This window comes from Apium graveolens, chromosome 9 (assembly GCF_009905375.1).
Source record: "Apium graveolens cultivar Ventura chromosome 9, ASM990537v1, whole genome shotgun sequence".
NCBI lineage: Eukaryota > Viridiplantae > Streptophyta > Magnoliopsida > Apiales > Apiaceae > Apium > Apium graveolens.
In genome coordinates this window covers 28,838,480-28,860,443 of record NC_133655.1, presented here as the reverse complement: position 1 = coordinate 28,860,443, position 21,964 = coordinate 28,838,480, and the positions used below count along the sequence as shown (strand labels likewise).

The following is a 21,964-nucleotide window of genomic DNA, read 5'->3' as shown; positions in this document are numbered from 1 at the left end:
TGACCTCGATAATCAATAATATTGATTAATAAATAAAATATTTTGATACTAAATATATTCATTTATCGAATTTTTAGTATAATTACCAAATGACATAATATAACAAGTGTCCAAATTTGTATCAGTGGGAGGAAAGTTACCGCTCACAGTATCGATAAATTGAATACGAGTTTCAGTGGAAAACAGAGAGTTTACTGGAAGATAAATGGAAGGTCATGTTCCCTAACAATCATGTGTCAGGAAACGTTTATCCAACACATTATGTAATGGTCGTTGGATCCAACGGCCAGAATTTAAAAAAATAATTACTCGTTCCACGTACAATATCAGCGGAAAGGATGCCTTCCGCGAATATTATGCGCCGAAAAGATTGCCCTTCCGCGGATATTATGCGCGGAAAGACTGTACTTACAGTTTAAAACCCTAAAAATGATCATACTTTCATTTGCGTGCCGCTTTTGTCAAATTGGAGAGCAAATTTGGGGGATTTATTACTTTTGTACATTCTTACTCACTAATTTCCATTGGGTAAGTTACCATTCTTGCTTTTTTCTTGTTTTCATTATGGATAAGATGTTTGCTAGATTTGAAGATAGAAAAGTTTTGAAAAGAAATGATAAAATTGTTCATAATATGGTAAATAATGAAGTTAATAATATTAGTGGTAGTTGTTTGCGTAATGATAATGTAGATTATGTGAATCATGTTGATGATTATGATGAAACTGTTTTTGTTAGTGAAGATAGTTTGAAAATGAAGTTTTATATGAGAGTAGTGAGTTTATGCATGATATTAGTGAGGCAAGGGATAAGATTGTTGTTAAAGAAAAAGATATTGTAATTTCTTTCTTGAGTCAAAATTTCTCTAATTTAGTAGCCGCGGAGAGTGTAATTAGGGCTTACCCTTTGAAAAATAGCTTTGCAAATAAGATCCAAAATACACAAAGGCGTGTGGACAAATCAATATATGTTCGTCTTAAGTTTGTAATTTAGCGGAAGAAAACTGCGATAAAGAACTCGTAGAGGATGATGAAATTTTGATCGGAAGTGTTGGTAGTACGAAGAAGAAAAGGCATAGAGATAAACTTCCTCGAAGTGGATGTAAATCTTAGTTGGTTAAAGAGGGGATAACTATTCTCTTGGTAACAGGTTCGAATCCCACGGGAGGAGAATTTATGATTATGCCTCCTGAGCCAGATTCAGTCGCTTAAACGTGGTTTACCTTGGTTCACATGGTTTGCAGGCTATTGCGTGAGCCCGTGGGGTTTACCCGGTGCGCACCCGAAGGGTAGCGGCTGCGGATTCCCTACGATAAAAAATAAAAAAAAATTAGAATTTATGTGATTAATAGGAGAAAGACAAGTCATTGGGAGATAACGTTCTTGGAGTTAAAACACAATCACGATGTTGTGTCTCCATCTAAGATGAGTTTGATTAAAAGGGAGTGACATGTAACCGCCCACCCAAAAGAATTTAATTAAGAGTTTTCATGTTTCGGGCATCACACTTAGACAACAAATGAATATATTTGGAAAAATGCACGGAGGAGCGGAGCAAGTAGGGTTTCATGCCCAACATATGAGAAATGTGGTGCGTGATTTTAGAAGGGACAATTTGGGTGTGAATGATGCTCAAGCGGGATTGGATTTTTACATCGGTTAGAAGAGGAAAGTGGAGGAAACTTTTTCATTCGGATTCTAATTGATGAAGAAGGAAGATTGAAGTGCCTTCTATGGGTTGACCCTCGGTTGTTATTGACCTACAAAAATTTTGGTGATGTGATTGCGTTCGATAAAACATATCGTACAAATAGGTATGTTATGTCGTTTGTGCCTTTCACCGAGTGAACCATCATTACCAATTTGTTCTCTTTAAATTTGCACTAATGCGTGATGAATTTAAGACTACATTTGAGTGGGTTTTAGGTACATGGTTAGAGGTCATTGGAGGGAAAGCACCCTTGGCTATTATCACCGATCAAGATCAATCCATGACGGGGGTAATTCAATCTCAACTAGCATCCTTAGGGTTGCAAAGTCTGCATAAAATATGTGTCCAAGGTTCACATAAGATCGTGTTTACGGGGAAACTTCCCCATCCCCAATCCCTCCTAATAGCCTCCACCCTCTCCCACTTTAGCCTCTTATTTATCTCTCATTTCTCTTCCACAGGGCGGGGGACATCCATCTTCTCGGCCATCGAAGAAGATGACGCTCATGCAAATAGAGATGTATGTATAGGGCCTGTGACATCTGTTGTGACGGTTGTGTCATGTCAATGATATCGGGCTCCCGACTCCCTCCAGGTGTAGGCCTCATCTCCTCGGGAGATAGATGAACATGCCGGAACAATGGAGTCGTATATGTCGGACCTCTAACATTCTGCATGAATCGACAGTCCGACTCCACAAACTTAGGGGCAATCATTCCAAACACATGTTCATACTCACGGGAAATGCTAGTATCCATAGCTTGCAGACATGTCAACCCATTCTGTATCTGCATAGACATTTGTGGCATATAAGCATATGCTACTATAATGCAAGGGAGGACAAGGCCAAATAATATAGGAGTACAAGGGGAAACAATTATAAAAAACTTACAACGTCAAATGCCTGGGAGTTGTTAAACAATTACCTGATGTTGTACAGTGGCTTTGGCATTGGGTGCAGCTTCCCCACACGCATTCGTGCAATGTCTAAGTACCACTGCATATAGCCTGTGTCATCAACTGAGTCTGGCTGCTGAGCCACTAAAACCTCCGGGTGATGACTAAAACAGGTCCACTCACCAATCTCAGCAAACCATATACCCCGCTAGTCATTGGGATTGAATGAAATCATAGGCTTCCTATACTTTGTCATGTTAAACGGTGACCATGCGATACCCTGTCTCAACCCGAACTGTCTCATCATCCTATCAGAATGTTGATACTCAACAACATGATAACATAGCACTGGAACCCTGGAAAGACCAAAGAAATGAGCCTCCCAATCCTCAGCAGATATGTCATGATCCCCATCTGAATGCCAATTTATATTTAGATCAGAATCCTCCTTCGCCTCGTGAAAGTGGGTATACGGAGTTCACGCCACAATATCAGTTGCAACTCCATCAAACCCGCCTCTATAATGTGGAAAACTATGATGAGGTGCCAATCTACTATCACGCCTATCACTATCCCGTTTTCTCTTAGCATCATCAGGAACATCATCAGCCTACCCCTTACACTTCCCTCATTTTCCCCTACCCTTACCCCTAACCTCCTTCACCTCCTTCACCTCCTTCCCACTAACCTCCTTTCCCTTCACTTGCTTCCCTTTAACCTCCTTCCTCGTTTTCCCCTTCTTCCCCTTAGGCTCCTCCTCCGCCTCCTCCTCCACCTCCTCCACTTTTTTAGCAACCACCTCATCAACCGGCCTAACCCAAAACCCAGCAACTGGATATGAATCCCTGGTAGGATCGGGAAGAGGTCTCCCAATCAAGAACCGCTCATATGCCTACAACTGCAACAACCACATACAACAAAAATCCTCTTCGCCCCCTTCTGTGCTACATGCTCCAACCTCCTGTATAAATATGCAAGAATCGCAGAATCACAGGACCATGTATGCACACCCCTAAGGCTGCGGAGGTGTCTAATGTACCTCAGGTGCACCACATTCCTACTACTGGTAGGAAACATAATAGAACCAACAACCATGAGCAAGTATGCTTGTGTGGGGATAGCAATCCTCCTCGAATCAGGACCCAAATCAGCCCCTCTCATACCTCTGATACAACCATGTGTACTTTATACCGGCTCAGGAGAATGCCACCTTCACCTCCGCTTCAGTCAGCGGCTCAAAATAATGCCTAACAAAGTACCCCACACTACTCTCAAGACCGTCGTCAACTATCGGATATCCAGCAATCGGTAAACGTAAGATATAGGCAACATCATCGAGAGTCATTGTCATCTCCCCTAGTCTCATGAAGAAGGTGTTGGTCTCGGGACGCCACCTCTACACAAGTGCCGTGATAAGCCTCGCATTCTGCAACACCACACATGGATTTGCAAACACACCAAAACTAATGCTATGCAACAAGTCCTTCTGAGTATCAGACAAAACCCAACTACGCATGTTCATGTTCCCACAATAACACTCCAAATGACCCCGCTCATGTCCCTCCCAAACATCCGAACTCACATGATACTCGTTATCAAAGATAACAGTATGACTAACTGGACCCAACAATATGTTATCCATCCTGAAATAAATATACATAAAATTCAATATTAGGTACTTCAACTACAGATCCTACATTTAAAATTGAGCATAAAATCACATTCATATTTACTAAAAAAAATTTCATAATATTTCCTAAAACGACTATATAAATTCTTTCAAAATTACCAAGTTCATGAATTCAACAACCCTCTAATTGAACGGCCTGCTAATTAAATTACTCTTCATCTTTCTTTGAGAACATTCATCAACCTAACAATCAAACAATCAAGAACTACAACGATGCATTCTCAAGCAATTTTAAACACAATTAACGTTCACAACGTACATAAAAACCAATTTTACACCCTTAACCCGTACATACAAACAATTATCGCTTAACTCGTACATACAAACCGAAATTACACACAAATTATGATTGTAAATTACGATCAAAGCAATTCATGTATACGAACTAAGTATATACGAATGAATATACACACAAATCGTATAAATAATTCATGTATATGAACATCAAATCAATTACGAAACAAAATCGCATTTTCATGAACCCTAATCCTAAGAACCCGAAATAAAATCCTAATTGCATCGAAATTACGAACCTTGCAGAAGAAACGTAGGTAGAATCGATGAAAAATGATGGAATCGCTGAGTTGTAGTCTAATCTCCTCCAAATCGCCATTGAATCGCGGTCTAATCGATGATTGAATGTGTTTTGATTAAATGACTGAAAAACGGGTTCATTTTCGAGTTTAAACTGATTTCAAGCCTTCCGCGTATATTAACCGTATATTAACCGCATAAGTATTTTATGGGTATTTTCGTCTTTTCCCGTTCCGCGTATAATATACGTACGCGGAAGGACTAATGCAAACACTCCGCAGATATTTTGCGCGGAACGGGATTTTTTTTTTTAAAATTCTGATCATTGGTTCAATGATTTAACAATCAGAAAATAATATGTTTGATAAACGTTTCCAAACATACAATTGTTAAGAACATGACCCTAAATGAAATACAAATTACTCACTTTGTCTGTTTTCAGTTGTCACATTTCCTTTTATAGAAGTTAAATTAACTAATTTTTGACCAAAAATTAAACATTATTCTTATATTACTTAAAAAATTAAAATTTATATATTAAAGTAGATTAAAATTACTTTCCGGTGATGTTATAAAATATTAATAAATTTCAGTTAAACTTTAATCAATTTAACTGAGTCAAAGTCAAATGTGACAACTAAAAAGGGAAGGAGGTAGTAATATAGTCAGTACAGAAATTTGGCATACTAATATACAGACCCTAGTAATATACAGAGCCTATCGGGTAGAAACCAAACAAAAGGTAGTGAATGGAAAATGATTCGACCACCTTCCTATTTGATTATGCTCTTTTCAATCCCTTCTCCTTTTTGTTAAAAAGCTACTCCAAAAGAATAAATTTTCAAGCACAAAAGCAGCCCCCTCTTCATTTTTTTTTTTAATCTTACGACTTATTATTAGCGCTTCAGGACCTCATTTCATTTGTTTTTACAACATGACCCTATATTGTGAAAATAACTCGGAAAATAACCCTGTTTTAAGCTCATTACATTTTGTCATCAAATAACTCGGAAAATAAAAGTCCTTGACTCATCAGGGTTTATTTTCTTGAAATGAGCTCAAGTTAGATTCATTTCTACCGCAATATACACAAGTTTAATTAGGTCAAATTATATAAAAACATTAGTGATCTGGGTGTTTTTATTTTCAGTTTTTTTTAATTGTGTGTCAATGGTTACCCGATAAGCGTGAAAACTTGTAATTTATTAATGCAATTTGTGAGAATGCAGGATTTTATCATTATTAAAAAAATCAATCAAAATATACTAAAATTATAAATTTTTTGCGTTTATCACTGCATATAACAAAAAAAAATCAATTTATTTTTACCTGAACAATAAGCTTAGTAGAAAGAAGGGGAACAATATTGATGATGACTTTTTGGCTCGCATCCAGAAGAAGCTTCCCTTGGGTGCTTCTAGCTACATTATTCTGTGGCACTGCCCTCACCCTTTTCGCAGTTCTGGTGGAGTAACGATTCTATTTCTACCTACATCCCCCCATTCTATCATTTACGCAGAATCTGATCCTTTTTGCTGGTGGATAAAGTTCACAAAAAAGGGATACATTCTTGCCTACGATGATATAGATATTATGGTTACAGCATAGTTCTTTCGGGGACCAGCTATAGGATCCCCGCCAAAACTCACTAGGCTCTTGTCAGGAGTCAAGCAGAACAAATTCACCACCATCGGGGCATGCCCTAAAATACAACATATCATAGTCGAAATCAATTTATCTGACCCTGATAGACGTATATCTTATAATATTGAAATATATATATATATATATTTACTTACGGGAATATTAATTTTTGGGGCTTAAGTGTAGGAATCCTAGCTCACCTATATGCAGAACCACCCTGACCATCCAATATACTCTGCATCTTGCACCATGCGCATTGTTTGAGAATTTTGAGAATTCCATACTGCAGAATTTTGCGAGAGATTTTGAGGTTTGTAATTATAATCATGATATTTGGTATCAATTTTTATAAAATGTGTGTTCGAGGACCAATAACGGTTTGATATGACTGATATATCAGGAGTAGTTTTGTGATGCACTGCTGCAATTAGAGCTGACCACTCGTGCGGGTTTGGACCGCCCGCTCGGGACCGGCTCGTACGGAAAACCGGATTTATTCGGCCCGAACCGGGCCGGTTCAAACCCGCACAATTCGCCGAAATCAACGAACCGAATACGAATACAGAATTAAAGAACCGGAACCGGCCCGGCCCACACTAACCCGCACGAACCAACGAGCCGCACGAGCCGCGCAGCACGCACAGCACGCACAGCACGCACTAACCCGCATGAATCAGATTGTAATGTATTGATGTTAAACAAGCTTACAAGTTAGTTTTACTTTTAATTTATAATTGGTGGGTTTCATTTTTTGTATTTGAGATGATATAGGTTCTGATTTTCTATTTTTATATACACTGAATTATTGTTTTGTTCATCTGACTTTCAATGTTGTACACAAATATTTTTCGGATTCTTAACATTTGTACTTATGGTAATATCATTTCAGAATTAATATCAAAATAATAAAGTTAATCAATTAAGTCATTTTAGAATTCATAAAATTTATACTACTTTAATCAAATAAAAAATTAAAATAATTATAAAATATGAAATATATTATTTAAGATAACTGTGAATGCATAAACCGAATTAATTAACTATAATTTAGTCTGCTTTGCTAGAAATTCTACACAGACTGCTGCTACTCTAACCTAGAAGCCTGGAAGCCTAGAACTATTATTAATATACTACCTACCACTAGTGCCCTGCACTGACTACCACTACTAGTTTTACGTGTATATATATCTTAGTATTTAGTAACTTAGGAGTTTCCTTTTTTTCATAGTTCGACCCGCTTGTGCATAGCCCGCACAGCTCGTGGACAGCCCGCACAGCTCGTAACCGTGAATAATCACGTGCCGGTTACGGGTTCATATACCCCAGTTCAAACCCGGCCCGAGCCCGGTTCGTATTTTAGCGGGCCGGTTCAGTGTTAAGGTTAGTAGTGCCTAACCCGTATGCGGCCCGGCCCGAACCGCCCAGCCCGCACAAGTGGCCAGGTCTAGCTGCAATATACCTTTGGTTGCTTATATGTGAATTTTAATGTACAGGATTGCTTACGATTGAAGCTAGATTTCTTTTCTATATTGTCACCAAGTCAATTGGTGATATTTACATTACATGCACGCCAGTTATTCAAATGTCATTGCCTTGCAAAAACGTTTGTTTATTGTTGAAATTTTGATAGTGTCATAACTTGTGCAAATAAATTGACAAAAACAGAAGTGCAAATTTGAAGAATTAGACTGAACATACGACATATGAAGATATCAGCAAACATGACTTAATTGTAGAATTAACAGCCATGTATAAGGAAATTGTTCCAACATGAAAGGTTACACAATGAAATAAGAGATAAATAAATAGATGGTTTACCAAATGGAAACGGTCACTTGTAAAGAGTATGTGACTATCAGTTGGCAGTTCTCTCTCATGAAGACCTCCTATTTTGCAAGTCCGGGTGCATATAATTTGCTAAAAATACAATAGTGTTTACAAGTAATATACAATGTTCCCGTTTGGGAAATCTTAAAATAAGTAACTTATGACTTAAAGTGAATAAGTAATAAGTCATAAGTTAAAAAATACTTATAAGTTATATAAGTGTTTGGAGAATTTAACTTATAAGTCAGAATTATTTTATTTAAATAAATTAAAATAAATAATTTATATATATAATTATCTTATTTCTTATATTTTAAGTTATATTAACATTTAAAAAAATATATTCTAAAATTAAAATTGATAAAAAAACGAAAAACAAAAATAAGTTGTGAAAAAATACGTCGTTCCAACATTCAACTTATAAGTTGTAAATTCAACTTATAAGCTTATAAGTTGTAAATTCAACTTATAAGCTGGGTCGACAAATACTCGTCAATAAACTGTTACGGGCTTATAAGCCAATAAGCCCACTTAATGGAATTGCCAAACGGACCCAATATCAAACGGCAATGCTGATTATACTTTGATGCCCCAACACCCTGTCAGATGCTTAAGATGTTACTCTTCAATCCTTTCACCTCACTTGTCCCGCAAAGTTAAACATTACATTACACGCAACTACAAAACATGGACGTAACATGATTTCCCTAACACATCAAAACCCTTTTCACTTTCTCGCCTCATTCACTAGTGAGTAATTATACAACACACACTAGCCCCTCATAAAAAAATTGCTCAGCCACAGCTCAAACAACCATTTACAAACTATCATCCTCGGTGCCAAGCCCCCCAATTCGTTGTCTTCTCTTGTCAAAAATAGCCTTGAAAGATTCACGTTCTGCACGAAGTTGCTCTTGGAATACGTTTTGCCTCTTTGATTCTAAATTTTTCTTTGCCAATGGTAGGCTGTCCTTTTCTGTTAAAGGGTTCGACTTCTGCATAGGCAATTACATTAAACAAGGTTTAACCAAATCATTAGGTTTAGCAAATTAGGATGCAAGACAGAATTTGATATAGAGAACTGAATTCTATTTACATTGTTATGAAGACCTAAAAGCTTAAATAAAGATATCCTACTCTCGTAAAACAAATCAAAATTTTAAAATGATATTCAGCTCACCAAATTGTATCCAGCTCCAGGACCGATTATTAATGACAGGAGTTTTGCTTTGTTTGCTGCACCAATCGAGAATCCCATGCTGTCATCCTGACAAAAAGAAGAATTCGTGGAGACAAGCAGCCATCAGCATAAAACAAACAGATAGTAAGGTCTTCAGATCTGTTTCAGGTGAGCAGTAAAAAAGTTAATTTAAAAATAAACAGGCTGCAACATATATGCAGAAGGCGACCTTACTACCAGGTTTCATTGTGATGATCAAAGACTTCAACAGTACCTTTTTTTGCTAAACTAAACAGTACTTTTGAGTCTAGGAGCATTATTTTTGGGTGTACGTGATTTAACTAATACGCGTATACTGGGAAGAAATTAACAGTAGTCACAATAGTGACATTCTTGGTTGATCCTGTGCTCCGGCCCAAGATTTATACAGGACTGCCATTGTTCTTGGCCATCTATGGAATGGACTAGCAGGAATGTTACCAGAAGGTCATTCAATAAGGTTAGATTTATTTATGATTCTAGAATTGCAGAACAAGGCAAGAGATCCTACACTAAACGAACTGTTTGTTACAGCTTAAAAAATTATTTACAGAAGCTAATTCATACACAATGGCATAACCATATGAACAGCTCTTAGCTGAAGAGTCAAAAGTTACATTCCATACAAGAACTGAGCAACATATGATCACATTCACCCTTCAAACTTGCTCAAACTACACAATACTTGATCACAGTTGCCCTGCAGACTTGGTTAATTGACTTGGTACTTGGTGAGATAAATGTCATACCCTCTTCCGCGGCTATTAATTATTGTTCCATACACTATGTAACTGTCTTACATATATACATAATAACATGAAGTCCAAAACTAATTACTTATATTTAGAGCAGGGAAAAAGTGAAATAGATTTATAAACATAATCCCAAAAACACTATCTAGCATTCGAAATTGTTTAGAAGTCCAAAACAACAAAATTTGGCACTATTTCCACCAGAAAGGTGTACATAAGCTAAGCACAGATGATTACAAACATACCTTGTCACCCCAGCTTACAGATTTGCCTTTCTTTCCATAGGCGCTAATCAATCCGGAAAGAGCACTTGAATTACTTTTCGAACTCTCTGATCTTTGACCATCACCTTCATCAACCTCATTCGACCATTTGCTCGTCTTCAGTGCTTTTACCTCTTCTGCTGGATGGTCTTCCATACCATACTTTTTATCATGCTCCAGGGAACCTGAGTAACCAAGTGATGAAGTAAAAAGGAAAATTATTTCGGAAACAACTACAGTTCAAGAACTAATAAGTAACAAGATTGAAAGGTGGAATACTACAGCAGTACAAAACACGCAAAAACATTCGCTTAAATGTTTTAAACAAATCATATCCATTATACGTATTCTCTCGAGTCTGTGCTTATATCCATTCATGCAAAATAAAAAAGATCATACCACTTGATTTAAGATTAAGAACAAGAGGTGCAGAAGGATCCTGGAATGATCCATCTTCTGCTCCAGGTAACCCGCCAGCAGGATCCTCGTCTTCCATATCCATGTCTACCTGGCATTTTGTAACAAAAAATAAACAAATTAACATCACTCCATCTAATGCCCACTAAGTAGGGGGAGGGGAACAAAATTGAAATCAAAGCTCAAATTTTGCTCAATGCAGAAATAAGTGTTGAATTTTGTACTGGAAGAGATAAACTTAAGCGACTAAACTGTAAATTTATGAAATATAATTAAAAAACGAATATTAGATTTACTTAGAAATAAGTGTGCAACTAAACAATTCAAAATTCAACTTCATTCGTAACTATCTCATTCCATCAATTCCAGCCAAACAAAAGGTATAATTTTAATCTTCCATCCTTCATTTCTTTCAATTAATTATTTGAACTGTTTTATATTCAATTATGTGATTTACTATTATATATATATACATCACTGACAGAAAAAATGGTCAGTGCTCCCACTGGCCAACCTTGGCTCCATCCACGGTATTGCTATCATACATCTAACGTAAATTACCTCCTCAATTCCACCATCCTCCAAACCCGCTCCACCGAGTAAAGACTGTCATGTCAGCAAAAAAAATGTCAACAACCTGGTTATTTATGTAAAACAATAGGTTCCCGGCCACTTGTGCCTGTCAATTTATCTTTCAGCAATTTTACTTAGTATTATGTGCATATTCTATAAATCATATGCTAGTTTAATTTTGAACTCGACTTTTAATACACAAGCTTTCTGCATTTTAAGAGTATAAAAAACCAACCGGACCTTCGCGTCCAACTTCAAGTACAAGGACGAAGCTTCTTCCCATTGACAAGCCATCTTCTGTATGTCATCTTGGGTGAAACCATGAACATTCCTAGCAGCACAACCCTGAAGTTCATAAAATTAGACCAGGGAGAGGACACTATGTCACATTCAAGATATAAATAATTTCCAACATTCCATAGCATGTTTTAAAAAAAATAAAGTCATCGAGCTCATTTTTTATGGATGTGTACTCGTGTATTTTAATAAAAACTACTTTAAGGATTTGAACTCACTGCTGGATCTTTGTAGGTAGCTTCCAGTAAGTAAACTTCAAAACCTGATCTCTGCAATGAAGGAACAATTACGATTAGGTAACATCATGGATAAAAACAATAAATACACCAAGACTATATTGTTTATATTGTTCGTACATTAATAACACTGCGCTATGACAGTCAAACAACAGAAAGCTCGTAGGGGTTAAGTTAGAACATGGAAGTAATTACTGCATAAAGCAAGGACTCTAGCAAATTTAAAAAAAATGCAACACTAGTCTCAAAGAGGATTTTAATAGTTACCGAAAGCAGATTAATTGCAAAAACTACAACCTGTATGTGGAAATATAGACACAGCAAAATATATATTTTTTCCAACATCACGTAGTGTGATACAAAATAAACTTAGCATATAGATCTGAATCTTATTTACATACACTGTTCAAAATAGGTTGCGGAAAACACATTAATTGTTAACATTATAACCTTTCGTCCATCTGTACTGAACCAACAGATACTAAACATTTAAAAATAGTAGCAATACTAACTTGCAAATTAAATATATAAAAATTTATCTTTTGTTCATAAAATACGATACACATCAGAACATTTAAAAAATGCTAAAGTCTTGCAAGTAATCTCAAATAAATTGTCTGGCTGTCAGCATGAAGTCCTTCAATTTTGCAGATACATAATGCTGATAACAATTCTACTATGCTGAACCTATACATCTCAAGAAATTTGGTTTTAGAATTTTTCCGGATTGGAATTGTTTTTCCTACAGGTAATTTATAGCTGGAGAAAAACACAGAATAGACGGGACCCTGTATCACTTTTAAAACTCTACTACAACCACACCTGGGATTACAAAGAGTCAATCGAAATTGCATGACAAAAATAATTTGAGCTATGATCAGAGTCAATAAAATTACATATTATTATAATTTGATAGGTGATTCAGTTTACAGCATCTGCTTACATGACACTTATTTTGGCATCAGTTCGAATAATACGAATTCATGTTAAGTCATTCCAAAATTGCATTATAAATAAAGGCCAAAACTTCTAAGTAAAAGCTCACAGCCTTCTTAATAGAACATCAATCTTTATCAGATTCAATACCTCGGATTACTATTCAGCAAGGGAATGTCATTTCAACCTTGAAAAAGATAACATCACTTCAACTATAAAAGTATGTAAAAATGGTGAATGATTATCTATTCTAACCAACCGAAAGATGTGTACAAGCAATAAACACAAGAAAACTGTCATTTCTACTTTCACCAGATATAACGTTAACATCAAACTAATAGGTTGCCAACAAAAAAGGCTACAACATATCATTTTATAAGCAACTACGGGCAGGGTGGCACATAAAATCCAATTCAAACAGCTAATGTAGCAGAATCGGGTCAATACATTACGGGGTCAATACATTACGGGGTCAATACATTACGGGGTCAATACATTACGGGGTCAACTCATACAATCACAGGAAAAAAGGAAGGCGTAATACAATTCGCTGTTATAAACCTTTAAAGTATAATAGTAAGATGAATGATAATTTTAGAATAAAAAACTCAGCATTTCGTATACAGTTGGATGTATCAGACGAGGGACTACAGGATGAAAGCTTATATAAATAAGGTTTTACTCCTCTCGCCACTGTAATACTACATGACATTCTAATATAGGCTATAAGTACTAAAAGCTAATCACGTCTTTAAGAAGCAAATAATTTGATAACAGAAAAAATTGTTTCCAAGGAAATGACAAGATAATGTAAATATTTTCACGAGAACCCAAGTCAAAACTGCTTCTACTGGACAAAAGCAACAAAACAATCACTGTATTTTCAATTATGTAACTACATGGTGATGCTAAAAGATTTGGCAACCCTTTAAAGAGGGCTCATTTCGCGGTTTTGAATACAAAGAATTAGTACCATGTATTTAAGCCTTATATAAGCAGCCCACAAGAAAACCCAAATAGATTGTGGGAATAGAGATGTGAGTGTATACCTTTGCAGTTGCCCAAAACTGAGCAAAGTCAGCTACCCGCAGATTGCGGTCATCCACTAACACGATGCAAAAATACCAGCAACAAAAGGGTCAATATTCCGAACAAAACTGCACCTTCAGTTAGAGTAAATGAAGACAGTGCATAGCCCGCACTGCATTACCACTTAATCTACAATCAATCTAGACTTCCTAGACTTGTGAACCTTGACAAACCAGAAAGCCAACGAACCTTACCTTCGAACTACATCACTGACCTAGGTTTGTAATTCTAGAAGGGAACATTGCAAACTGTGCAATCTCCACAAAAAGGAAAACACATGTGCATTTTTCACATGATATTTAAATGAACAATCATTGCTGATATCCTCAACACATACAAGTAAAACCAAAGGGTGCGGAATCGTCAAGAACTTAACATAAAAAATTGCAAGTGATTTCATCACAAGGACACGGGAATATTTGCAAAGTTGATAACCTTAATGTGAACTTATCATAACGAAGTATAACATACTGAAACAATATCAAAAATCTTTTGACAAGGAAAATGAGTACCAATTATAAAGGAGAAAACTCCGTCGTCAAGGGTCTTTTTGAATGCCTTCAACATGCTTGATCGATAAGCCTGATGTTAAAGACACAACTTTGAAGTCAGTAATGATAAAGATACAAGTGTCTCATATATTTACAAATTGTAAACTGTTCAACTGATTATTAGAGAGCATCCTCAAGCTTTTTCCAGAAGAAATTGTCCAACTTCAAAAAGTTAATGTAACCTAAAACTGGACAGCTAAAATGGAACCAAACATCAACTAGCACTTGTCGCCTATAATTAAGTAATAGAATCACAGAAGCTGCAAAGCCGAGTTCATGTAGCATGGAACACAAACTTGTTTACAATATTATACTAGATAGACCCATTGTCTCAAATTCAATGGTTAACATCGTGATCTGAAGTATTCAAAAATTAATTACTTCCAGCATGATAAAGTCCAAAACTGTTCTAACGTGAAAATAAAATATAAATTTCCTGTAGTTTATTCAACTTTAAACATTTAGTAGTACTATAAGCATAACAAATTAATTTCATGTATGTAAGTATCATGAACTTGCCATATATGAAACATTTATACTACACTATTATAATCAAACATGGGGATAATTGTTAGTAATTTCGCTAACCATAGAAACAATAATGACCGTTCTTTAGTATAGATAAGGGAACCATTAGATATAAAACTAAAGAATATTCTATATTTAAACTACTCCTAAGGAGGTTCGAATCCCATCAACATATAAAATAAAGAATTTATATTATTAGTTCTAAACAATACATGTCACTAGTAAAACAAGTATTACTATTATTTATAATTTAAATTCTTAAACCATGCACAACACTGGGATGATATCTTCTTCTTTGTCAGAATGATGATATCTTCTTTATGTTAGGAACCTGGTAGCACTGAAATTTGCATTGGTATTTAATTTAATCACATATTCTTTAGAAGTAAGTTACAAAAAACTGCTTATGCAACAGTCACAACTTGGTTCAATCTCTTGTTCACCTTTCTTTTAATTAAGTGGGAAAAAGCTAATTATAACGAAAAATTAGTTACTTAATGTACTAATAAATTTAAGAAAAATTTGATGTGTAGAAGTGAAAAAAGGCACTTGCTTTATGAAGAATAATGGCCATTATATTTTTGGTAAATAGATGAAAACCGTTAGTTTAAAAGACATATAAATCAAATATTTTAAACTACTCTAGCAAAGGTGTAAGGTTACTAACATAGCAATTTAAAATTTTATATTATTAGTTCTACACACAAAAGGTCCAATCCCAAAAACCACATGTTTTTCTTTTTTGCTAAACCAAACAACCATATTTTATTATACTTTTTGAATATATTCTATTTTACTTTCCGTGAATCATATTAGAACTATAATATCTATACAAGTTACAAACATAATTGAACTAGATTAAATATTAAATTTATAAATTAGTAATTTTATTGGGCCATATCACAACCATATAATTTGAACTTATAAATATTCTATTAAAATTCACACAAATACTACTAAAATTAAGAGTATTTTAGAATTATAATATATTATTAATATTATGATCTCGTAAATATACAACTTTACCCAATACAACTTATTTATACTTGTTTCATTATGGAAAGTAAATTAATATTACTATAATATTTATTAAATATTAAATTAAAACTACTAAAAAGATAATCGGAACTACATAAAAATTAATTACTAAATAATATTATATAAAAGAAAAATTATAGTATATTATAAGAAACCCATGCATTGCACGGGTCATAAGCTAGTACATACAAAACAAGGTTACCCTTGGTGACCATGCTCTAGTTCGGACCTTAATGGGGTAGATAAAAAGTTTAAAAGTTACTTTGACAAAAAGGGAAATGTTTATTGAGCATGAACTGTCATGAATATATATATATACAACATAATCCGTCCTCAAGTCAATTTTTACAAGATAAAGAAAATCATAAAATCAATATTCGTGCCTCAAAATTTTTATTCAATATTAACAGAAGTGCAATTAATTCAGCTTACCTCCTCCATTTCAGGTTCATAACAGTACTCCATGACTTTCTTCACAACTGGTTTTCTGCCTCTGATGGAACCAGGAGACTTTGAAAACTCACTATCCACAACCTTCACAAGAAAGAGATTACTATATTTAGTTATCTAATAGTTTGCGATATGGGATATTTTACATGACATTATTTAAAAGTGTACATTAGACAACAAGTTTGTGTGCTAACAAACCTTTTCAACCTCTGTCATAAAGTAATCATCCATGGAATGAATTCGTGGAGCGTCACCACCATTTTCCACTTCAAGATCACGCAAAATCTTTGCCAAGTAGCTCTTTCCACTACCTGGAAGATGTAGATTAAAAACTTTCAGTTCCCTGTATTGTCAGTTCCCCCACAAAACCTTTCAGAACCAAAGACATTCACAAACAGTTTTCTAGCTCTCCTCTAGGCCTGACTAGCCCTTGATGCCGCGATTTGTCTAGCTTCCTTAGAACTACCTCGGTGAAATTGCTTTGATAAATTTAATGTAAAACTTGTAGACAATATAAAATATGATTTTTGCTCTACAAACATATACAAATATGTAAAATTAGAAGATAAATACTAAAAATCGCCAGAGGTAGACTGGTACACTTAGGACGGCCAACTATTTAAATATCAATTAAACTATACAACATTGAGCAGTGAATCAGGCAACTACAACAATTTAAGGGTAACCAGCTGCAGAAAATAAATTTAAGCTCCATACAAGGTCAATATCCGGTAAAAAAAACTCCAGTAATTACAGATTTTTTATTGTAGATAAATCAATCAGTATGGTACCTGGAAGTCCGCGAAGTATTATCACAATCTGATCTGGTCTAGAAGCTCGATGTGGCTGTTTAAAAATTTGTGAAGCATCGATAGCCTTGGGCTTATCTGATGCAATAGATCTCATCGGAAAAGTATGGTGGTCTACTGAGTAATTATTTAAAGGTGCTTGGCGGCCTTCAATATCCTGACAAGTGAAACGAATTGTATTGTGTTGCTTCAGGCATTAAGATGTCATAAGAACTTTAAAAAAAAATAACATATTAACATTCAAATATTCAATAAAAGACTAATATTCCAACTTCCACATACTAAAGGGGCACAGGGTATATAACAAGATTTTGTTTACTACATTATATAGCATAGGTGTGTGCAATAAACAAAACCCACACACACGCACAGGGTATATAACAAGATTTTGTTTACTACATTATATAGCATAGGTGTGTGCAATCAACAAAACTTACACGCTCTCTCTCTCTCTCTCTCTCTGTGTGTGTGTATATCTTTCTTACACCACTTCTCCATAATTTTCTTATCCTGTGTCATTTTCCATATCATGTAGTAGAGAAAATTGTATAATTTTTTAATAACAGAAATAATTTTTAACAAAAAAAAAGATTTACTGAGTGAGAGAGGAAGCAAACCTAGCACCAGAATTGAAAAAGGAAAGAAATTTTAAGGTATGATTAAAACCTCCAAGAGGTCAATATTACATATATGTGCCTATATTCATATGTGTGGTCGGAGGGGAGGGGTCTTGGTGTAGTTTTCATTTGACCCCCAAAGCCCTAACATATTTTTAAACAGCCAAAACACTATCTGATGGCAGTGAATAACCAAAAATGTGAAATAGAAAAAGAAAACGAATGACTTATCCATATATAATTATGATTTAAAATTCCAATGGGGTAAAAGAAGCCAACGGGAACTGTTTAAAAGGATACAGGAAAAAAAATCATTCTGTCAACAACACTCAAAAACAAAAAAGAATAGCAATTTTAGATTATATGCAGGAAGCCGATATGGAAATGGCCCAGTAATTAAGAACTCATGGCTCCAGAACTAAAACTGCTTTTAACTATCAGAAGATGTCCAAGGTTCCTATGCTCAAAATAAACTAGCACTCAGTTTCAATTTTAAATTTATATTACTAATTTAGCTTCCAAATTTCATGACAGTTTCCAGACTAAAACATCTCATGTTCGTTCTAGATTATGTGGTTAGGGTTTGAGGGTACTCCCAGGCAAGGTAATCACGGCGCCAAGTCGACCCTCAACACCCGAGTACCTTCGTGAAGACTAGTCGATAAGTCGCCCGACTAGTCGTAAAAAGTCAACAAAATGTTCATTATACATATAATTACTTGATTTAATATATAATATAATTGAACATGTTAGTTTTATAATTTAAATCAAAAGTAATAGAATAATAAGTTCAAAATATACACAGTACACCACAATTATGGTTATGAAGACCCCAAGTCGGGCGACAAGACTCTTGGGAGACCTTCACGTCAACTAGTCGACGACAAGTCAGGCTTTGAGACTCTCCGCTCCTGAGTACCTTGCGTCGACTAGTCGTCTTCGTGATAACAATGCTCCCAGGAACAGATCCATTGGGCTCCCTTCTTATAAAATCAAATAAATTTGATGAGAAATTGGAATGATTTTACTCTTTCATTTTCCTTGCCCATTTTCGTGGTCTCCAGGGGGCGTAAAAACACATAGAACACTAGAATGGAAATGGAAAAAAGATGTTCCCCAACCAAACAAAAGCAGCTCCATTAAGTTACTACTCCAATAATATATTCGTGATAGACAAGATAAAGTTCAAAGACATGACCAACTACCAAGAGTAAATGCAATCCATAACAAACATATATAGAGTATGAATTCTTTAAACTTAAAAAAATACCTCACAAGGAGCACTAACAAAGATACGTTGATTTGGCTTATCACTATGGTACTTCTGCCACGAGGAGTGGCCTTCAGCAATTGAAGAATGTGATAGTGGCACATCTATTGAAGAACTAACAGATATAGGGAATAGAGAATTTGATGCTACTGGTGGCGAGGATGAAGCGAATGGCCTAGGATAAGGATTTCCGTGGGGCTCCATAGGAAGTGGTGGTGGTGGAGAAGTAGGAAGAGGTGGGTGAATATCATATACACGAGGAGCTGCACCAGCAGTAGCACCATTATATATAGGTGGATACGCTCCTTTATGAAAATTATGATGAATAGCTGGGGAAGAAATGTTTTTCTCTGAATGAGCATTAACCCCAAAAGATGGCCTGATAACAGGAATTTGATGCTCTTGATGGTGCGGAAATCTATACGAATTCGAAAGCTGACTGTCAAATTCTTGATTTACCAAAGGGAAATTGCTTCTTGGTTCACTTATTGATCCTTGCATCCCATTCCCTCGATGTGAATAATAAGGTTCCTTCATCGAAATAGAGTCACTAGAGTTAACCCTTTGACTATTATAATTAAAGCCGCTTTCATTAGGCAATCCAGCATACGAACCCTGCACATTCTGAGGCACCACTGACTGTCTCCGTGCATTGTCACTCACCGCATTAGCTTCATATTGAAACCTCGTTCTATCAACATTTTCAACATCATTCACATTCCTCTGTCCATAACCAAAACCTTTATCCTCACTAAAACTCCTCGGACCAACAACAGGCTCACCTCTCTCAAAACCATCAACACACGGATTCTGAAACTCATACATTTCCGCATTACTATCCAATTTCCTCGTTAACTCATTACCATAATTCCTCCCTAAACCTAACTTGTCATACACATACCCATTCGTACCGCCATTCCCTACACTACCGTGATCACGAATCAACAACTTCAATCTCCGCTCATCCTCCGACACGAAACTCGAATAACTCCCCACATTATCAACATCATCTCTCATTCGCTTAACACCGTGATCATAATTAACTAAATTAGGACTAATCTGAGGGGGAAACGGATCTCGAAAAGGCGCAATTGGATGATGATTGTGATCATAATAAGGAGGGTGATCAAATTGAGGAGTGTAATTGGGGGTGTTATGAGATGGTAAATATCTAGGGTTTGGAGGGCAAAAAGGGAAGTGAGAAAAAGAGCAAACAGGACAGATGTTGTTGTTACCTTGTTGTTGTGGTATAATTGGCTGAGGAGGACGCCATGAATAATGATGATGATGATGATCCATCGTGCACTAATCGCCGATCGGAGCGATGTATTTGATATCGGAGACTTTGAAAACCTAATTTAATTATAAAGTTTTACTGGGAACAAAGATGACGTACATATACACTGTTTGTGTTTACGTTTCGACTCCAATTTTTCAACCGTGTAAAAGTTTACCCAAGGTTATTTTTAAAACTCCGTATGTACTTGTATTACCCTTCTAGTTTTTTTCACTTGATAAATTTAAATTCCAGCTTCTACTTTAAATTAAATTTGTGGAATCTAACAATTACATAGTTTAAAAATACTATTTAAACTCGATTTAAATTATCGAGAATAATGTTCAAACTCGATTTATGTAGTAAACAAATTGAGCTCAAACGAATCAAATTTGAATTATTGACAAGTTATTGAGTTTGTTAAAATTTTTACTAGGGTTTTTGAATTTATAAACGAATATCCAAGTTTATTGAGTTTTAACTTGATTTTATGAAAAAATTGCCGATATATATATATATATATTAAGAGTTAGGTTTCATAGAGTCCTTATTTTTTGTGGAGTCCTGAAATCCACCTACGTTCTGCAATTAAAATATTACGTGAAATGTTGTCGAACATATCATTTTACGAATCATCTTGCATATACATTACTATTTTAATAAAAATCTTACAACATACATTCAATTTACATGTAAAAATATGTTAAACATATAATTATACGAAACATATTTATTGTGCAGAACATACATGTTCTAATTGTAAAATGCCTGTTTAGCGCGTTTCTAAAGTAAACCTCCAATGAGATTTGCAATACTTCTTTGAAAATAGTGATGTTAAGGAAAAATGATTCGCATAATAATATGTTCTGCAACATTTTACATAGTATTTTATTTGTCAAACGTATGTGGACTCCAAGACTCCACAAAAAAAAGGACTCCATATAACTATCCTTGTATATATATATATATTCATAATTTCATGTCAAATTTACCCAATGAACATTTTTTTTCTCAAATAAGAATGATAGTTATATTCAAGAAAAAACACAATTAAATAGATATAATAAATCAAAGGTGAGATTATTTTTTAATTAATCTATTAGATATTTAACTTTGTAAATTAATTTACTATATTTTTATCTAGTTATTTTGCAATATTTAAATGATACATCGGTCAGTTTTTACAAATTGTGTATAATAATAATTATTATTATTATAATAAATGTGATCACCCTTGTCGACTAAAAAAAGTACAACGAGAATTGAGGGTAGTTTATTCGGTTCGTGTAAAATTGTAAAATTTCATTTTCGTTACTCCAATTAATCTCTTTGTGCTTATATT

At 35.0% G+C, this 21,964-nt stretch overlaps 1 protein-coding gene and 1 long non-coding RNA gene across 4 annotated transcripts; both read right to left on the bottom strand.

Moving 5' to 3' along the window:
* Nucleotides 1-781: 781 nt before the first annotated feature.
* On the bottom strand, nt 782-7,297 carry LOC141685963 (uncharacterized). Of its 2 annotated transcripts, none has more exons than XR_012560732.1 (4): nt 6,630-7,297; nt 6,160-6,532; nt 2,602-4,249; nt 782-2,497 (listed from the first exon to the last, which is right to left on the bottom strand). It is a non-coding gene; the product is annotated as an uncharacterized LOC141685963 (long non-coding RNA). The 2 variants fall into 2 exon arrangements; XR_012560733.1 differs by having other exon boundaries at nt 6,675-7,297.
* A 1,559-nt stretch (nt 7,298-8,856) lies between these two features.
* Nucleotides 8,857-20,714, bottom strand: LOC141687403 (uncharacterized). Of its 2 annotated transcripts, XM_074492653.1 has the most exons (13): nt 19,347-20,714; nt 17,442-17,616; nt 16,849-16,961; nt 16,633-16,734; nt 14,596-14,665; nt 14,044-14,099; nt 12,041-12,091; nt 11,766-11,870; nt 11,514-11,558; nt 10,935-11,043; nt 10,518-10,720; nt 9,482-9,568; nt 8,857-9,296 (listed from the first exon to the last, which is right to left on the bottom strand). In XM_074492653.1, the coding sequence occupies exons 1-13, from the start codon at nt 20,643-20,645 to the stop codon at nt 9,120-9,122; spliced, it is 2,592 nt and encodes an 863-aa protein (XP_074348754.1). In that variant the 5' UTR covers nt 20,646-20,714; the 3' UTR covers nt 8,857-9,119. The 2 variants fall into 2 exon arrangements, with proteins under 2 accessions (XP_074348754.1, XP_074348755.1); XM_074492654.1 differs by lacking the exon at nt 11,514-11,558.
* Nucleotides 20,715-21,964: the final 1,250 nt, after the last annotated feature.

Coding starts and splice junctions, on each gene's coding strand:
- LOC141687403 (XM_074492653.1), bottom strand. CDS start 20,645: ATGGATCATCATCATCATCATTATTCATGGCGTCCTCCTCAGCCAATT. Junction 16,735..16,848: donor TTATGACAGAGGTTGAAAAG/GTTTGTTAGCAC, acceptor TTTCTTGTGAAG/GTTGTGGATAGTGAGTTTTC. Junction 11,559..11,765: donor ACTTGAAGTTGGACGCGAAG/GTCCGGTTGGTT, acceptor CTGACATGACAG/TCTTTACTCGGTGGAGCGGG.